At 59.7% G+C, this 17,646-nt stretch overlaps 1 protein-coding gene across 1 annotated transcript; it reads right to left on the reverse strand.

The window, feature by feature from the left end:
* Nucleotides 1–1,280: 1,280 nt before the first annotated feature.
* Nucleotides 1,281–9,671, reverse strand: LHX5 (LIM homeobox 5). Its single transcript, XM_007171239.2, has 5 exons — nucleotides 9,499–9,671; nucleotides 7,300–7,523; nucleotides 6,324–6,601; nucleotides 5,456–5,621; nucleotides 1,281–1,648 (listed from the first exon to the last, which is right to left on the reverse strand). Exons 1-5 carry the CDS (start codon nucleotides 9,669–9,671, stop codon nucleotides 1,281–1,283), a joined length of 1,209 nt encoding a protein of 402 aa, XP_007171301.2.
* Between the last annotated feature and the right edge of the window lie 7,975 nt (nucleotides 9,672–17,646).

A 17,646-nucleotide genomic window follows, 5' to 3' on the forward strand; every position in this document is an offset into this window, starting at 1 on the left:
TCTGAGTGACTGAAGACAGGGGCACAACAAACAAACAAACAAAACAAGGAAAGAAAGAAAGAAAACCACACAGCACGGAGGGAAAAAGAATTTTTTTATTAATCTTTCATTTTAAAAAAGTTGATTTTTTGTGGTTTTTTTTGTGGGTTTTTTGTGTGTTTTTTTAGGTAAACCTCTTTCTGCGTCCCCTCCCTCACTCTGACCACCCTCCTCTTAAAAATATAAAATGTCCAACCCCAGATAACTAGTGTACAATAAATAAACAGTAAACACAAAAACATACTTTATTTGTTTCTTCTTTATACAAAATAAGGAAACTAGAAGCGTTCAACTTCCAAAAAAGTATAATACTGTACATCCTGACCGCCCAGCCTCCAGGACCCGGGCACGGAGGGTGGTCTGTGGGCCAGAGCCCAAGAAATCTTGGCGCCTTGCCCAGGGGGAGCGCAGGGTGGGCGAGTGTTTGAGTCTGGCCTGGACCCCCGGGCTCAGAATAAATGTCAAAGGAAGGAAGAGGTGGGGGTCTGGACCCGGGCCGCCAATGTCCGGACCGCCCCCCGCCCCTTCCTAGAGAAGCTGACCGTGATCCACAAGATTGGCCACCAGGGGGCGCCAACGCGCAGGTGGATCTGTCTTCCTCCCAGTGACACCCCCATCCAAGCGTGTTTCTCACTCTCTCTCTCCATCTTTTCCCTCTCTCTGGCTGGCGCTCTCTCCATCTTCTCTCTAACTCATTTTGCTCCCTTTCCTCTCTTCGATCTCTCTTTTTCTTATCTTTTTTTTTTAAAGACGGGAAAGCAGAGTGAGAAATAAGATTACAAAATGGCACTCGGATTGCAAGGAGGGGAAAAAAAAATTGTCTCTGTCCCTTGGCTTCAGCCCTCTCTTGGTCCAAAGAGGTGCGGGGTGGTGGTGGGGGGTCGGGGGAAGTCTAGAGCGTGCTTGAAATCTCTTGACCCTCCGGAGTATTCACTTTGGTCCCAAGAAATTGCTCGCGGCTGCCGGGGAGCGCTGGCGGAGGGCGGGGGGTTCCCGGAGAGTCCGAGGGGTGGATGCAGATGCGGGGGTCGGTACCCCTCCGCGCCCAGCCGAGAAGCAGCTGCCGGTTGAGTTCGGACTCGAGAGAGAGCCCCCGAGGGCGCCCCGCGCCGCGGCCGCGTCGGGCGCTTTGGTTTCGGGAGGCTGCGTCCCGGTCGCGGGGGGTTGGGGTGGGGTGGGGACGGCCGGGCGGGGCCCCAGGGCCGAGCGCGGGGGGCGTGGGGCGGCCCGGCCCGACGACCTTACCACACGGCGGCCTCGTTGAGCTCGGGGTTGGGGTGCGACAGGGGTCCGCTGTAGCCGCTGGTGCCGCTCATGGGGAAGGGTGGGCTGGGGCCGCCGCTGAACACCTCGCCGGGCATGGGGTGCAGCGCGCCCGGCAGGCCCGGCTCGGGGCTCGGCGTGTCTGGGTGCGAGATCATGTCGGTGAACCTGGGGTTGTCGGCGGCGTGCGGGCCGGCGAGCGGCGGCTCCAGCGCGCCCAGCGGCGTCGAGCCGGGCCCCGAGGCGGCCAGGAAGCTCGAGTCGGCCGGGGACTGCGCCTGCGACGGCGGGCCGTGCGCGAAGAAGTCGTAGTTGCCTCCGGGCGCGTAGTAATCGCCCTGGTAGTCTGCGGAGGGGACGGGGCGGGAGAGGGGAGAGTGAGAGATGCGAGGTCGCCGAGGGACTCGAGGGACCCGGCGGAAGAGACCCGGGGGAGGGAACCCGGAGAGGCGAAGGCCAGAGACGTGGGACGTGGTGGGGGCCACCGGGACAGGACGTTAACGGGGGACCGCGCGACACTGACTCGAGGTTAGAGAAAGACCCGTGGAGAGGCCTGCGGAGACCAAGGGAGGCCAGAGGGGCGGAGGACCAGCCCCGGAGCTCGTGCTGGGCAGAGAGACAACCGGAAGTACGGAAAGGCTACACTCAGGGGCCGGGAGAGGCTCAGAGACGATGAGGAACACGCAGAGAGGTTCCTTGACAAAGAGAGACGGAGGGGAGACAGCGGTGGCGGGAGGCGCAACAGACAGTGACGATTCCTGACAGTGTCTTAGAGTTGGTGAGAGATACACAGAGAGCGAGAGAGAGTCACGGCGACTGCCAGATAAGGAGACAGGGAGAGATCGGCAGAGGACAGGGTGAAGGGGAGCGGAGAGGGGATGCAGCAGGGAGCCCCCAGACTCAGAGTCGGAGTCAAGGCAAGAAAAGAGCCTCAGTCACCGAACCCACGGCTGAGACGGAGACCCGGCTTTATTCGACTAAGGCAGAGACAGTCTAGGGACGCAAAGAAAAAGATGAGACGGCCGTGTGGTTAGAGACACGGGAAAAACACGACAAGAGACCCAGGAACGAGACGTAAGGTCGGGAGAGACAGAGGCGCCCAGAGATGCGCGAGATGAGTCAGACAGACGGCCAGAGACGCCGGGGTTGAGAGGCCGGGCAGAGGAGTAGGGCGGGGATGCAGGGGCGGCGGACGGAGGCCAGGACGCGAAGCGACTGAGATCGGTCCGCGACCCCGCCGGGGAGAAGCGCGGCCGGAGCGCCGAGGGGCTGGCGAGTTGGGCCCCGGCCGCGGAACCCTGGACTCGGAGCGCGCAAGGCGGCCTCAGCGCCCGCTCCTTCGCCCCCTGCGCCCCGCCTACCCGGCGCGGCCCTGTGCCCCGCGTCCGTCCCCGTGAATGTGGGACTCCGACCGTTTGTCCCGGCCTCACCTGGCCTGGAACGGAGAAAGTTGAGGCCCAGAGACTTGGGAGAGGGGGAGGAGGATGAGAACGCTCGCCGGGCCGCGTCTAGAGTTCCGTGTGCCTGCGGTCCTCCAGGCTGACCCCGGGCGGGTTTGCCAGGACCCCAAGGTTTTGGAGTATTTGGGGACATTGAGCGCTTTTGATAAACTGATGATAGCTATGGGCTCTCTCTCCAGAAAAATGCACAAAGGCGAATTTTGCCCACAAATTCAGGGAGCATAGGTGCTCCAGATGACACGCTCGCCCATTCTCAACAAAGTGTTTCTGCATCAACCGTGTGACCTCCTCCTAGAGCCCCCTTTCCTAAAGTCCTTCCGCACAGCCTCTTCCCCTCCCCCCGGGTGGGCCCCGAAGGAGTGGGGTGTGGGAACCCAGGAAAGGAACACCGTGTAGCCCGCACTCGTGACAATAACCCGCTTTGTACGGCGGGAAAACCGGCGCGCCCGGAAGCCGGGGTCTCCTCTGCAAACCCACGCCTCCTGCTTAGTGTTGGGGGTCTGTCACCCGGGCGAGTTCTGGACGCCCCCTGCCGCCCCCTTCCCTCTCCAAACCCCGCCTGACATCAGTCCAAATGGGGAGTGTCTGGAGGCGGGCTTGGAGACGGTTTAGGCGACAGCTAAAACGGTCGCCAATTACTTTTTAAAAACCACTCATTCCATTCTCCCCGTAAGTGAAGAGAAAGGTTGGAAGCGGCGAATTTGGGGCCCCTAAGGGACGGGGATGGGGGACGGCCACGGCGCGTAGCGAGCCGGCTAGCCAGGGAGGGCCTCGGCCCCCGCGCGGAGCGCGCCGCCTCCGCCCATATGGCGGCCGGGCCTGAGGTAATTGGAACAAACGCCGTCTGAAAAGGGCACAAAAGCCGCAGCTGGGGCTTTGTCCGCGCTCCCACGGGGAGCCGCCGGCCCCGTCGCCCGGTCCTTTTCTCGCCCGCTGCCGGCCGCCGACGCCGGGATCTCCCAGCACGGATTAGGCGGGGCTGCCTCCCTGGGACTGGGGGGTCCCCACCCCCCCGATTCCGGGGAAAGAGGGGCCCGCGTGTCCAGGCGGTCACCCCATCTAGCAGACACACGGGTAGAGGAGGCGGTGGGATTGGTGAGAGGCACACTGGTCCTGGGGGAAACCTTGGTTAATTACCCAGGCGGGGAAAAATTCCGGACTGGTACTGCCCCGCCAGCCTCCCTGCGCCGGGCAGAGATTTTGCGCTCAAGGAGCCAAAGATAGGTGAAGAGAGTTGGTGAGTAGAGGCCCCAGGACAAGTCCACCATCCCGGCTGCCTCTGGTGTCTGTAGCCCCCCAACCTGGGCCCTGCCATCTCAGTCTCTCCCGGAAAAGCACATCACCACATTTCATCCACAATTTCTGGGGCCCCTGGCCAGGCCAGAAGATCTAATCTCCCAGGCCTGCGGATGTACCAAAGCTGGTTATAGGGTTCTCTTATTTTCCCTTCTGGGTCTGCCTGGGCACCTGGCTCCTGGCCCTCCACATTGCCACCTCTCCCCAAACTGGGCTACTAGCCTCTGCTCCTCCTCCCCCAGGCTGGGTGGCACTGAGCACAGATTCCCCTCAGGCAGAGGCATTCCTGGGGGCTCCCCAAGTCCAGAGGCTCGGGAACAGAAGGGGAAGGTGCCTTCCTAGAGTCCACAAGTCTGAAATGTGTAGGACGGTGTCAGTGCAGTAGTGCCCCAAAACAACTGGGTCTCAAAAAAACCAAAAACCAAAAAACCAACAACAACAAAAAACAAAAAGGAGAGGTGAGGGAGTCAGAAGAGGTCATCCAGGAAGGAGAGCGAAGTAAGTTAACATAGTGGGGTGAAGGGAGGAGAGAGGAGGGAAGGAGGAAGGGAAGGGGTGACCAAGAGGAGAGTTCACCCAGGCCTGAGCCTGGTAACACCAACCATGAAATTCCTATGTGCAAAGTGGGCTCCTCGCCCTCTGCAGCCCCCAGGACAGAGAGTGCATAACTGGGTTGGCTCAATCCTTGCCCACCCCAGCCCTGATGAACCCTGGTGTGCTTGAAGCCGGAGGGTGGGCGGGAGTCCTAGTCCAGAGCAACTGCCAGCCTCTGGGCTAACCGGGCCAGATGCTGTGTACACAGTCCCCGAAGCCCAACAGGCGATGCAGACTTGGAAGATAGCAAGGGGGAAACCCCAGATGAATCCTGACCCCTCCATCCCTACTGCCGGTGTTGCCCTCCAGTGCCTGCTTTCCTGCTGGTGCCAAATACACCAGGCCGTGGGCCAGAGCGGCAAAGGCTGTGTGTCAGGCTGGGATGGGATGCATGCAGAAGTGCCTGACTTGGTATGATGCGTGAGAGTGCCAGTATATCTAGGGGGTGGGGTATACCTGTGTTGGTTGCGGGTGATCATGTGTCCAGATGCGTGTCCCCGAGGTCTCTGAACTCATGTGGTCCTGCATGGGTGTGTCCCTGCTTTTCTCATGTGTTTATCTGTTGGTACCATTGCATGGTTGAGTGAACCCATGTGTCTGATTTTCTGTCCAGGAAGTATCTGTGGGTGAGTGTACCTGTGTTGATGCGTGTCTCTTAAGGTGTGCTCATGATTGTGTACGTCTTGCATGGGTAGAAGGGAGGGAGGGGTCCCGGGGCAGCCTGAGATCACGGCTATCCGGCCCTGCACCGTCCACCAGCATTGACCTAGGAGTGGGGCACCGCGTCCAAGGAGGTTGCTTACCTCCATAGTAGGTGTACGGAGTGGACCCCAACATCTCAGACTCGTCCAAGCGGCCTCCCAACGGGCGCATGCGCCTCGGACTCCGGAAGAAGGCGTGTCTCCGGGCGCCCAGGGCGCTCAGCTGTTTCATCCGGCGTTCTTTGGACCGTCGGTTCTGGAACCACACCTGCGACAGAGGAAGGGGTTGTGAACTCTGTTCCGGGTCCCCTTCTCTCCCTGCCCGGGCCACCCCCGCTGGGTCCTAGCGCCTCCTTCGCACCAAGAATGCCCTGAGCCGGGGCCGGGCCGGATTAGACCAAAGGGGTGGAGAGGGGCCTCGGCGAACCAGCCAAGGGTAAAGGATTTCGCGGACCCGTGGGGCGACTCATAAAGACTTGGGCTTCCTGGTCCTCGGCCCATCCGCGGCCTGACGGCTTTATAAAGGCCTGCCGCCCGGCACGCCTCTGGTCTCGGCCCCGCGACTCCCCAGCCGGGCTCTGGCCGTTTGTCTGTCTGCCCGCGCGTCGGGCGCAGGGAAGGAGCACGTGAAGAACATCGCCTCTTTCTCTGCTCAGAGGATGGGAGGTCAGGAAAGGTCCTGTACTCCAGCGAGGCTTAAAACCTTCCCTGAAAGGGGCGGGGGTGGGATTCAGAGACGTGAAGTGACCCGCCCAAGATGACACGGCCGGAAGACAGCAGGGCTAGGCTGAATCTTTTGGCTAGGAGTTTGACCAGCTGGCCCCGATCTCCGGCGCACCGTCTGCCCCTAGACCGGACTCGGCGCGCTCTTAGCCAAGGAGGCTGGGTGGGAGGCTCCGCCGAGCTTCGCAGCTCGCGGACGCAGCGGGGCTGGGGAGGGTGACCCGACCAGCCCCGACCCGGGCCGCACCTGGATGACGCGCATGTTGAGGCCGGTCTCCTGCGCCAGCTGCTCGCGGATGTGGCGCGTGGGCTTGGGTGTGGCGGCGAAGGCGGCCTTGAGCGTCTCCAGCTGCTTGGCTTTGATGGTGGTGCGCGGGCCGCGCCGCTTCGTGCCCGAGTTCTGCTCCTCGTTCTCGTTGTTGGCCGTCTCCTTGTCCGACGACGTCGAGTTGTCCGTCTCCTTGGGATCGTCCTGGAGTGGGTCCTGGAGGTCCGGGGACAAACTGCGGTCCGTACAGGATGACACTGCGAGAGGACGGAGCGGGAAGGGGGCAGGGCGTCAGCGGCGGCCCGAGACCTCTCCAGTCGGGTAGCCGGTTCCTGCAGGCTCAGGCCACCACCAACCCCGGCGGGTTCCCTCCCAAACCCGGCGACAGCCCCTCCCCCAGGGGCCCGGCGCCCGCCCACTCCCTCCAGGAGGGGCTGGGCCTTTGGAAGCGCCCTTCTCAAGCCCTCGCAGCACTTTTCAGCTAGTGCTTGGGAAAGGGGGAGTCGCGCTCTCTGGAGAGCCCGGCCTTCTAGGAGAGGGGACGGGAGGAGGGTACAGATGCCCTCCGGGCCTGGGATCTTCCTCTCCCTTCTCTCCTTCCTCGAGACCTCAATTAGTGTCCTCCCAGTGCGTCTAGAAATTACCAGGAGCTGAAAAGACTCGGAAAGGGGAAATTGTGCGGTTCCAAACTGGGGGAGGAGGGCAGCTTGGAAAAGGCTCCTGAATTGGAGGCGGGCGGGGAAGAGCTGGCAGTGTAGGCAACCTGGAAGGCTGGCTCCAAACGCTGACTCTCTTTCCCAGCCCGCGCACCTCCCCGTGCCTTGACCTGCCCGGTGCGAGTGGAGAGCTCTGAGCCGTGCACCGCAGGCACGCAGGGGGCAAAGGAGGGAGCGCAGGCAGGCCTTGGCTGGAGGGCGCTGGGGCCTGGCCTGGGGAGGGGCAGGGGGCCTCCTACCTGAGTTGAGGCTACCCTCCTTGAGGCTGGACGAGCTCAGGTAGTCGTCCTTGCACACGAACTTGTTCTCGTCGATGACGTAGAGCTCCTCGCCCGTGGACAGCTGCTTGTTGCAGACCATGCAGGTGAAGCAGTTGAGGTGGAAGACTTTGCTGCGGGCCTTGCGCACCAGGTCACTGGGCGAGATGCCTTGCGCACAGCCTGCACACTTAGTGCCGAAGCGCCTGCAGACACAACACGGCCTGTCACCCGGGGCCAGCCCAGTGTCCCATCCTCCTGAGGCCCTGACCTCTTCCCACCTTGCCCTAGCTTCTGAAAAGCCTCCGTTTCCACATCTGTCAATTGAGATCCCAATCCCGTCCTCCCTGGCCAGAATGCAAGACGTGAGACAAATATCCAGGTCTGTTCTTGGGACTGGGACTGTCACGCCTCGGTCAGGTTTATTTGGACTCTGCTGGGCTTCCAGCAATGGGCGCAGCCTTCAGCCCAGCGGAAGGCCCAGAGCACCTCAAGTCGCGCCCCGCCCCCACCCCACATCCCTACCGGCTCGGCCTGGGCTGCTCCTGGCAAACTCTGCTCTGGAGGTCGTGAAGCATTTTAAACCAGGCAGGCCGGCTTTGGACCACTTCTCGGCTTTGCCTCCTGGATCCTTAACAGTCTGCTGGGGTCCAGGTAGGGCCAATGAGCCTGGCTGTCGGGTCCTAGCAATGGAGCTGGCGGGAGCCGCTCTTCTGAGCTGAACCTTAGCAGGAAGGAGGGAACTTTCTGCTGATCCTCAGCACCACCAGCACTGGACACTTTCCAGCCCCTGCTCTGGGCCCCGCCTGAGCAAGTCAGGGGCCTGCGGACTCTGAAGGGCAGGGACTGAATCTCCAGGTCCCCAAATCTCAGGCCCTGGCAGGCAGTGGGAAAATGTGACCAGAAGGCAATCCAAAACCTGCATAGCCAGAACACGGGCTCTCTCCAATGCCACCTTTTCTGTGTTCCTGGTCTAAATCCTTTTCTTTCTTCCTTGAGGGCTGGGAGAAGGCTGGCCTCCCCCGTAATGGATGGTGCAGACCGGCACTGGGAGGGGTGAGGTGCCGGTGGAGGGGGAGGGCGAGGGCCCAGGACTCTGGCGCCCCACGTCTGCTTGTACCCACGTCTCTAAACAGGGCGAATTTGGGTGACGTTGATGTAGTGAGGGCATTAGAAGCCATAAGTCACTTTTGGCCTTATCCGGCAGCATAATTGGCCATATGCACCTTATCAAAAATCATTAGGTGCTTTGCAAGCACCACCACATTAGGGGCCTTGGGCCTCTGGGGCCGAGGAGTTTACACGTGTAGAGGCGCGTCTGACATTTTCTCCTATTCAAGTTCCCTAGTGCCAGGTACTGGGTCCGGCGAGCAGCCTTTCTCCAGGGCGTTAATCACGCCCTCCCCCCTTCCCTCCACGCAGTTGGCACTCACAAAGCCGGGGGAAGCAGGCAGGGCTGAGCTGCCAAAAACCCCACAGCCTTCCAGGCCGACCTTCGGCATTTCTCAGCTGGGAAAGTGAGGCTCAGAGAAGTGATGTGCTGTGACCTGCCTGAGGGCTCCCGTGGGCAGCAAGGCTGGACTCTGGAGGTCCTGATTCCAGCTTCCATTTCATTTGTACTTTCAACAGAGGAGAAAATGTTTAAGGAGTTGATGGAGGGAGTGAGGAGAAGATTCCCTGCCCCATCACCAGGGGAGGCCTTTCTGGCTGAGCCCCCTCAGGAGCTGGGAAGTTTCTGTTTGTCCAGAAGCACTCTGGGGGTCCCACCTGCCTGGAGCCCAGCTTCTGGACTCCGCACTCTGCCTGCCCCTAACTTCGCAAAAATCCTTAGCCTCTCCGAGCCTGGCTGGAAGCTTCCACCCTTGGGGTGGCCTCAGCTAGCAAGAGGCAGAGACGAAGGGGCAGCAAGTTTGTCAGGCTTCCTCCCCCTGGCCCACCACCGATCCAAGCCGGCCTGGAAAAGCCAAGCTACAAGCAGCCAAGCAGTGTTCTCGTCACTCTGCCTGGGTTCAGGCCCTTGCTGGACCGAGGACAGGAGGGGAGCGGTGGGCTCCCCGGCTCCCCATTGAATCTGGTGGGCCTGGGAGGCTGGGATGGGTTTCGTGGTGTCCCCTTCCCCGGCGCCCCAGCGGAGCGCCTGCAGGGCGGGCGCTCGGGCAGCAGGGCGGCGCGGCTTCTTACCTGAAGAAGTCATTTTTGCAGTAGAGCTTGCCCTCGCGCGAGAAGCACTTCTCCGAGAGGTTGGTCTTACACTCGCAGCACTGAACGCATTTGACGTGCCACGCGCGGTCCAGCACGTTCAGCAGAAAGCGGTCGAGGATGGGCCGCTCGCAGCCAGCACAGTGCACCATCATCGCCCCGCGCCCCGGCGGCTCGGGCCGCCTTGCCCTCCCTTTGGGCCCCCGGCCCTCGGGCCCCCTGGCCCCGCCGCTGCTCTCCGCCTCTTCTCTTGGCCGCCGCCGGGCGAGTCCGGTCCGAACCAAGACTCAGCCGGTCAAGTCCTTGGGTGATTGCGGGCCTGGCGCTGGGCTGCCCTGGGCAGGGTGGGGAGTAGTGGTGTTCACAGCCTCATGGCCCGGGCCGCGCGCCCCAGTGTATCTTGGGTGGCCGCTGGCTTCGCCTCTGCCGAGCGGCTTTCCCCGGTGGCGGAGGCGCCGGCACTTTCCCCCACTTTCAAGCGGTCCCGATCCTCATCTTTGTCTGGCCGCCGCCTAATTCGCGCATCCTTATTCAGATTTGGTGACGTGGCGAGGCACGTAGGGGGCCCGGCGGCCAATGGGTACGCGGTGGCCATGGCAACCTCTTAAATTTATAGCATATCTAAATTGGCTACAGCGTTGCGGTCCGGACAGAGCAAAAAAAACAAGGCATCAGTATTGTTGAGTATTAGCTTGTACCTGGTTCGGAGGCTAAGTAAGTATTTACCTTCCAGTTTGGGGCTGGGGGCTGGGGGCCGCGCGATCTGAAAACTGCGTCTCTCTTCTCTCTCTTCACACATATTTGGGGGGCTGGGGTTCGAAGGCCTAGTGGGAGGGGGACCTCTGCCCCCTTCACAGTCCACGGAACTTGCAGAAGTTACCCGAGGCCGGGATCGCGCTCTACGTCTGCCTCCTCTTCCCCAGCCCAGCCCGTCGTTTTGGACTCCCCCATCCGCGCGCCCCTGGGGTCAGCGTCCTGGAGCTGCGGCCGCGAGGTTCTCGGGACTCCCGGAGGCGGCACCGGCTTCCTTTGTCATATGCGGGGGTTGGGGCCCAGCCCGGCCTTTCTCAGGGGGAGAGAGAGAGAGAGAGAGAGAGAGAGAGAGAGACCGAGCAAGCCCAGACCCAGGTTCGCGGGGGATGTCCTCTGGCCCGGTCTCAGACCGCGGAGTTGTTTCCAGCCAGAGCGCGCTGGCCACGGGGCTCGGGGGAGACGTGGGGAGGGGGAGATCCAGGATGCACCGGTCTTCCCGAAGCCAGCTCTGAAGTGGTGTTCACCGCACCTCCGCTTTCCTCGCTGCACCTTCCAGATCCCGGGTCAGCCAGTCGGGGCGCCGCGGTGAGTGGGTAGCGCGGCCGAGGCGGGCACGCTGGAGATTGCGCGGGGCGGTGTTCGCACACGCTGGGCGTCCGGGCGGAGTGTGCAAGTTCGAGCCATCATAAGAGGCAGGAAGTGCCATTCCACGGGGCTCGGAGGGTGTGTGGGGCTTTCGCAGGTGTGTGTGGAGGGGGACTGCGACTCTGGTGGGGGGAGGGAGGGGCCATGCCTCCTTTCCCAAGGCGCCAACCCAGCGACTGACCGGGGTGCTCTAAGTTAGGGAGGCCCGGCAGGCAAAGTGAGATTTTCCCTTCCCGTTCCAGGAAAGAGGGCTAATGGGGTCTGTAGGGCCTGGGCCCGCAGGCTGGGAGCCAGAGGAGCATCTGTGTGCGCTGAGGCTTGGCTGTGGATGTATGTTTGGGTGCATTTGCTGAGTTTGTTATTATACATTTGCCGTTTGAGAATCTTGTTTTTGCCTCTCTTTAGAGTTACTCATGAATCAATCATGTGAATACATTTTGGCACGTGTGTTTTTTGTGTGTTTATATCTGTGCATAGTTCTGCTAATATTTGTGTGTATTAGTCTGTGTGCTCCTGTTTTTGTTGGTCAGTGTGTGTATATATATATATATATATATATACATACGTATCTGAAGTCACATGAATGTGATGGTGTTTGCCTGTGTGAGTGTGCATCTGTGTAAGATTATTTGTATAGGTGTGTGGTAACATTGATGTGAAAGTGGACTTTGAAACATCTGAATCGCGTGCAGGTGAGTGTGCATGTATGTGACTGAGCTGGGCTGGCTGTGTTTGTGAGTGCAGAATTTTTTGGATCTGTGTTTGTGGGCCAGTCATCATGTGTGTGTGTCTGCGTGTATGTATTTCTGCAGATAGCAGTCTTTTTGTTTATGTGACTCCTGTAGTGTTTATTTTTTGGGGGGAGGTGTATGTTTGTGTGTGCACTTCTGGTGTGCTTGCCTTTGTGGATTTGAATGGGAGCAGGATTTGTGAATGCCTGTATTGGGGCAGTTGGTGGAGGCACAGAGATATTCACTTTCCCCCCTGGATCCTGTCCAGACCTCCAGCTTCCCCCCCACAGTCCACAGTTTCTATGTGAAGTGATCTGGCTTCCGACAGGGAATTGACAGGTGCTGGTCACTGGGTGGGGCACTGACCCAGAAGCTGGGCTTCTGAAAAGAAGCCCCCAAACTGGGCAGCTTCTGCTGTTACTCCATCCTCCAACTTGCTGAGCAAGGGACAGGTGTGGCTGGACGGAGCTCGGCTCAGCCAGGAACAAGCAGGCCGGATCTTGCCTGGTCTCCCAGGCCTGGCTGGGAGAACTCCAGGAGCCCCAAATGAAATTGTAGTTTCTGGCAGTGCCTGGCCCTGCCCTCCTGGGGTATGAAGGGTCCTTGAGCTCAGACAGGGCAGGGACAGAGAAGCAAGAACCTGAGAGGAGAGAGACACCCAGGCTCCAAGTGGAGGCGAATTGCGCTGCCTACTTGGTCTTTGTCTCACTGGGGTTTCTTCCTCTCTCCTGAGTTCTCTTCACTTCATTTCCTTTCTGTCTCTCTTTCTTTCTTATGTTCAGCCTCTGTTCTTTTTCTCTTTCCCTTTCCCTCTGTTGCCCCATCACTTTCTTTTTCGGTTTCTCTGTTTTTATTTCTCTGCCTCTGCCTCTCTGCTGGGCATCCAAATCCAGCATCTGGCTCAAAGGCTGCGATGAAAGATTCTCATTGTGTTCCATGCGGATTTTGGGGGGTGTGTGGGGAACTACTCTACAGTCATTAAAAACCACCATCTAGATGGGAGCCTTCTCCCTTGCCCTGGACTAGGTGCGCTGAGCCTAGCCGCCACCTCCTCCCCCAAGTGGGTACCTGAAGAGCCGGGTCTGCTGTGTCTTTCTAGCCCCAGCTCTGCCCACGACGCTGGCTGCTGGGTGCCTGTGTGCCAGGCTCCGTCTAGGACAAATCCACCCACCCTCACCTCCTGGATGTGCTTAAATGCCAGTGCACAGCCAGGCCCCAGCAGCTGCGGTGCCAGGCCGGGGAGGTAGGAGGAATGTGGGCAGTCTCAGAGAACAGCTCTGGCCCCTCCAGCCCCCCGAGCCTGGATGCGGGCGAGTCACCCGGGGCTGGATGCCCGGTGGCAGGAGATGAGGGCTCTGCTTCCAGAAGCCCCGGCCTGGCCTTCTCCCTCTAGTAGCTGAGTTTACCCATCCTGTCTAGGTCACAGCCCCTTGGAATCGCCCTGGGAGCCTCAGCACAGCCCACCCTCAGTCCAGAACCCCCTCGCTCCAGCCCAGTCGCAGGGGATCCTGCTTGGCCCTTGTCAGCCCTCCACCTTCCAGGGCGCACAGCCTCCGAAAAACGCCAGCAGACCAACTATTAAACGAATTATCCCGCCCTAACAGCGCTAACAGATGGCGACCAGGCAGCGAAATCCCCTCCTATATGTAACTAATAAACCGCTTGTGTCTTAACAGGGTAATGCATGGAGACGCAATGTCACTTATACAAGATGTTGATGGAATTTACTATATAAAAATCTTCCTCCTAGAGTAAAGAGTATCAACATTACAACTCGACAGACGGCAGCGGGATAAGTAAAACAGACAAAAGACAAACAAGATAATAATCTGTTTCCAATCACTTAAGCCCTGTAGAGTTAGTAATATGCGGTTTGCATATTCCCCCTTGAGTTCGGTAATTAATTACCGGCGCAGAGGCACACAGCCGCTCGGGGTGGGAGTTTCGAGGCGCGCTGAGCTGGGGATTGGGGCGGGGTGCGCCTTTCCCGACTTCTGCAGCCTGGGACACGGGGCAGCGGCCGCAATGGGGACTCTTCTGGGCGTTTGCAGCCGACCTTCCCGCAGGTCGTAGAACACCTCCCTGCTTCTCACCGGAAACTCTCCAGCCTGGGGAGATTCTGCAGCCGAGCAGAAACGGGGGCTTTTCTGGCGGCCAGAGTATCTCCCTTCGCCCCATCTGAAGACAGCCCCTCCCTTTGAACGGACTGGAGTGGCCTGCTTTCTCGGGGAGCGCGCGCGTTGGGGGGACCCGGGAAGCGCGCCCCTCGTCCTCGTCTCCCCGTTGTCTCTTGGGCGACTCAGCCCATCCTCTCCCGACTTCCATCATTACCGCCCCCCACCCAACACGCACACTCCCCCCCACCCCCGCCCTTGCTGGAGCCAGCGCGGCTTTAACATTAAACAAACGCAGCGAGCGCCTCAGAGCTGCGCTCTCGGCCGGGTCTGCGCGGCGGCGGCGTTACAAATTGTAAATTTAAATTGCTCGCCGGATTCATTACCTCCCCTCTTTGATTTCAGCCAGCCGTGAAAAATTATACTGGTGTACCACTGAGAAACTGTTTTGCCGCAAAGAGCCCGCGCCTAATCACTGGCTTTCTCCCTCCGACAAAAGTGTAATTATTTTGTTTGGGGTGTAAATATAGGCCGCGCTGCGCACACATACTCAGCGTCCCGCCGCGCCGCCGCGAGGAACCGGCCCCCGAGTAGGAGCGGGCGTGGAGGCTGGGCCCTACCGCCCGGAGGCCGGAGAAGAGCGGCTGGCTTGGCGCTCCGGAGAGACCCAGAGAGCCGAACCGGCAGGTGCAGTCCACGGTCCCTGCCCTCGGGAGTTCGGGTTTGCCCGATGATCCCCGGACCGTGTGCGCCCAGGCTGGCCTGCGTGGACGTCCACCGGGTGCGTTGCGTGGATCAGGGCGAGGGCTTAGGCCTAGGCATCCGGGCAAGGGATGCAGAAGGGGTTAGTGGGGGAATGGGAGTGAGGTGGCAGTGGATGAGCTTTCTGGGATACCCGCGGGGCCGGCCAGCTGGGGGCAGCCCCGAGTCCAGGCTGGGAGAGTGTGCGGGCCTGGGCGTCCCCAAGAGGGCAGGACATAGGCTGAACCCTGGAAGGCAGGGGCGACGAGGCCAGTGTGTCCCCTCGCACTCTGCTGTGGACTGCTTGGTTTCCAGAACATCTCTGCGGGGCGCAGGGCCTTCCTGTCAGTTGAATCGTGCGCGGCTTAATTAACGGTCTCGTTAACTGGGCTGGCCCGACCTGGAACGTTTAATCAAAAAGGCAGGGAATCCCTCCCCTCCCTCCCTCCCTCCCTTCCTTCCTTCCTCCCTCCCTTCCTCCCTCCCTTCCTCCCTCTTCTTTCCTTCATCTATTTATTCATCCATCAACAATGGCAAAGCTTCTCCCCTCCTTAAACACCCCCTCCCAGCGCTGGGGAGCGAGGCTCTGAGTCCCCAGTCCAATATCTGGGGCGGGACTTTAAGGGGCCTGAGGGGCGTGAGCGGTGGCAGGAGTTGGGCAACACTGTTGTGTTCAGTGGCTTTGGGACAGGCACTGGGGCCAGAAGGCCGTGGTCAGCTTTATGGGGCAGGCTGGTGGAAGTCTGCTGAGGAGCCCTACAAGCCACCAGGGGCAGGCCTGGCCGGTATTTCTGGGTGGGAGCAGGTTGGAGGCCAGCGGCTTCTCGCACTTGGCCGTTCGGGGAGATCCAGCTCCAAAGTGAATGGGTGTGTGTGTGAGCGCTGGCCAGCTTAGAGACCTGGCTGGTTGGGGCCAGGGTAGGGTGGAGCATGGTGTCCCCTCTCTCCTTCCAGCAAGACAACCCCTCCTGGAATGCCTCTCTCAGAGGCCCCACCCATCAGGCTGCCCTGCCAGCTCCCGCAGGCTACATCGCTCTCTTTGGCGCTGCAACCCAGGGCCCAACCTAGGCAGCAGTCGCAGGGAGAGTGCAGACTGGAGCTGATCGCTGGGGGCCCGAGGGGGGCCTGGGGAGGACAGAAGGAAAGGTGCGAGCCAGTCCTCCAACTTGTGGGGGGCAACGCTGACTCTTTGTTCAGAGAGGGAAAGCCCCATACTTTGTGCAGAGCTGGAGGCTGCCCCGACAACTGCCCGGTGAGGCGCCAATCCTAGGTGGCCAGACTAGCCGAGGGTTTGAGCTGAGAGCCGCTGGCATCTTCTGCATTCTCGCCATGGCGGTTTAGCCTGGAGGGCCGCCCCAGCCCGTTGATGTCCAAGAGCAGGCAGCGCTGGGGCGCGTGGGGTTGTGGTCATGGCCTCTCTGACCCCGTTGAGGTAACCGACGGTGGAGGCCATCACCGGAGCTCCGGGAGCTGTTTTTAAGTAGATGCTTGCAACTCTGCTGCATCTCTGGAGCCCAAATAGGGAGCGCTAACCTCCAAATTCCGCATCCTGCACACTTTCTAATTATGCTCCCTCGACTAGCTAGCTAGTCTGAGTTGGAGTCTGTATCTCGCTTCCCCTTTCTTTTATCTTGGTCTTTTTCGTGGTCTCGATAGCATTTCTCTTTCTCTCTCTCTCTCCCTTTCCGGCTCTGGCACTCTACCTCCTTCTCCTCCTCCTCCTTTCCCCATTCTCTCCCACCTCCTCTCCCCGCCCCTCCATATCCCACCTCCTTTTTGTTAGCCTAATATGGGTTCCTTTAGAAATCGCCCAACTTTGGCAGCCCGCGCGCACTGTGTTTGTGCGTGTGTGTGTGTGTGTGTGTGTGCGCGTGAGTGTGTGTATTTCTCGGCTGCTAATGATTGTGTGTTGATAGAGCAACGCAGTGGCCTCATTAGCCTTTGTTTAGAAGGTGTTAAAAGGGAAATCTGCATCGGAAAGCCGCGGTTTACACCGCAGCCTGGCTGAACAACGCGCTGGAGCCGGCTGGGGGGTGGTGGGGCTGCCCACCGCCCTTGGACCCCGGGAGGGGGGAAGGGCCCAGGGAAGGCGACCCCCAGCACCTTCCTCCCAAGACGAATATGTTTACCCTGCTGCGCGCCCCTCTGTTCCTCGGGGACCACAGCGGGGATCGCGCTTTCTCTAAAACTCCTTTGAGCTGCCCAACAGTGCGCGGTGGCCTTTCTCCTCCGTTTCTTGGGGGAAGAGGAGGGGAAGGGCAGAATGCCGTTCCGAAAAAAAAAAATTCCAGGGATTTTTTGAGGCGGGGGGCGGTGAGAGGTCTTATTTTGGAGGTGAATACCAATCAGTCCGCGGCGGCTGGAGCTGGGCTCCGGGTCTTTGGCTGGTTGGTTTGTGGCAATATCCCTGCGGCCTGGACGCAGGTGTGGAGGCCCCAGGCATTAGAAAGTCTGCAAGAGTTCTCTTTCTTTCCTCCCAACAAATTGGCAGACGGACTGAGGAAGAGTCTTCCTCGCGTGATTAGGCTCATTCCTAAACTTCCCCTGTGTACCCCTACCCTAGGGCTCCTTTAGGGAACGAATTCCGTGAAGAGTACATCGTAGCTTGGCTGGCCAACTTCTCTGAAGGTTGGCGGAAGCGCATAACTTTATTGACCATGGGCTGGAGTGTGTGTGTGTGTGTGTGTGTGTGTGTGTGTTTATGTATGTGGATGTAGGATTTGGAGAATGACCCTCACACTCGCGGCATTTCCCACTCCCTCGGGGGAGCAAGGTTTCAGGCAGAGGAGAACGTGAGAAAAAATTCTTTTTATTCTGGATTCTACGAAGGGGCCCAGAAAAAAAAAATACATTTTGAGCCGCGTCTGTGGGTGAAGCTTGTTGAACTCGGAGAAAGACGCCTTTCCTGGCAAAAGGGAGAAAAAACTCTGCGGCATTCCAGCGGCGGGATGTACAGTCTCCAATCAGAGCATAATTCATTCCTTTTTGCTGGGCCTCGGTTGCATCGGAATCAACCCTTTCTCATCTTTCTGCCTTCCCTCTCTGAGTTTCGGTTTTCCCTCCCTTGGATTTGATGCTGCGGGTCTTGGGGTCTGGGTGGTCTTGCGTGTTCGCAGCCCCGTATACCCACGGCAAAGCGTTAGATG

This window comes from Balaenoptera acutorostrata, chromosome 13 (genome assembly GCF_949987535.1).
Source record: "Balaenoptera acutorostrata chromosome 13, mBalAcu1.1, whole genome shotgun sequence".
Lineage (NCBI taxonomy): Eukaryota > Metazoa > Chordata > Mammalia > Artiodactyla > Balaenopteridae > Balaenoptera > Balaenoptera acutorostrata.

What these genes read in the sequence shown, in the direction of transcription:
- LHX5 (XM_007171239.2), bottom strand. Translation starts at nt 9,671, where the DNA reads ATGATGGTGCACTGTGCTGGCTGCGAGCGGCCCATCCTCGACCGCTTT. An exon ending in TCAACATGCGCGTCATCCAG is followed by an intron (nt 5,622 to 6,323) that starts GTGCGGCCCGGG and finishes CCTCTGTCGCAG; the next exon opens with GTGTGGTTCCAGAACCGACG. An exon ending in TCCGTACACCTACTATGGAG is followed by an intron (nt 1,649 to 5,455) that starts GTAAGCAACCTC and finishes TCCCCTCCGCAG; the next exon opens with ACTACCAGGGCGATTACTAC.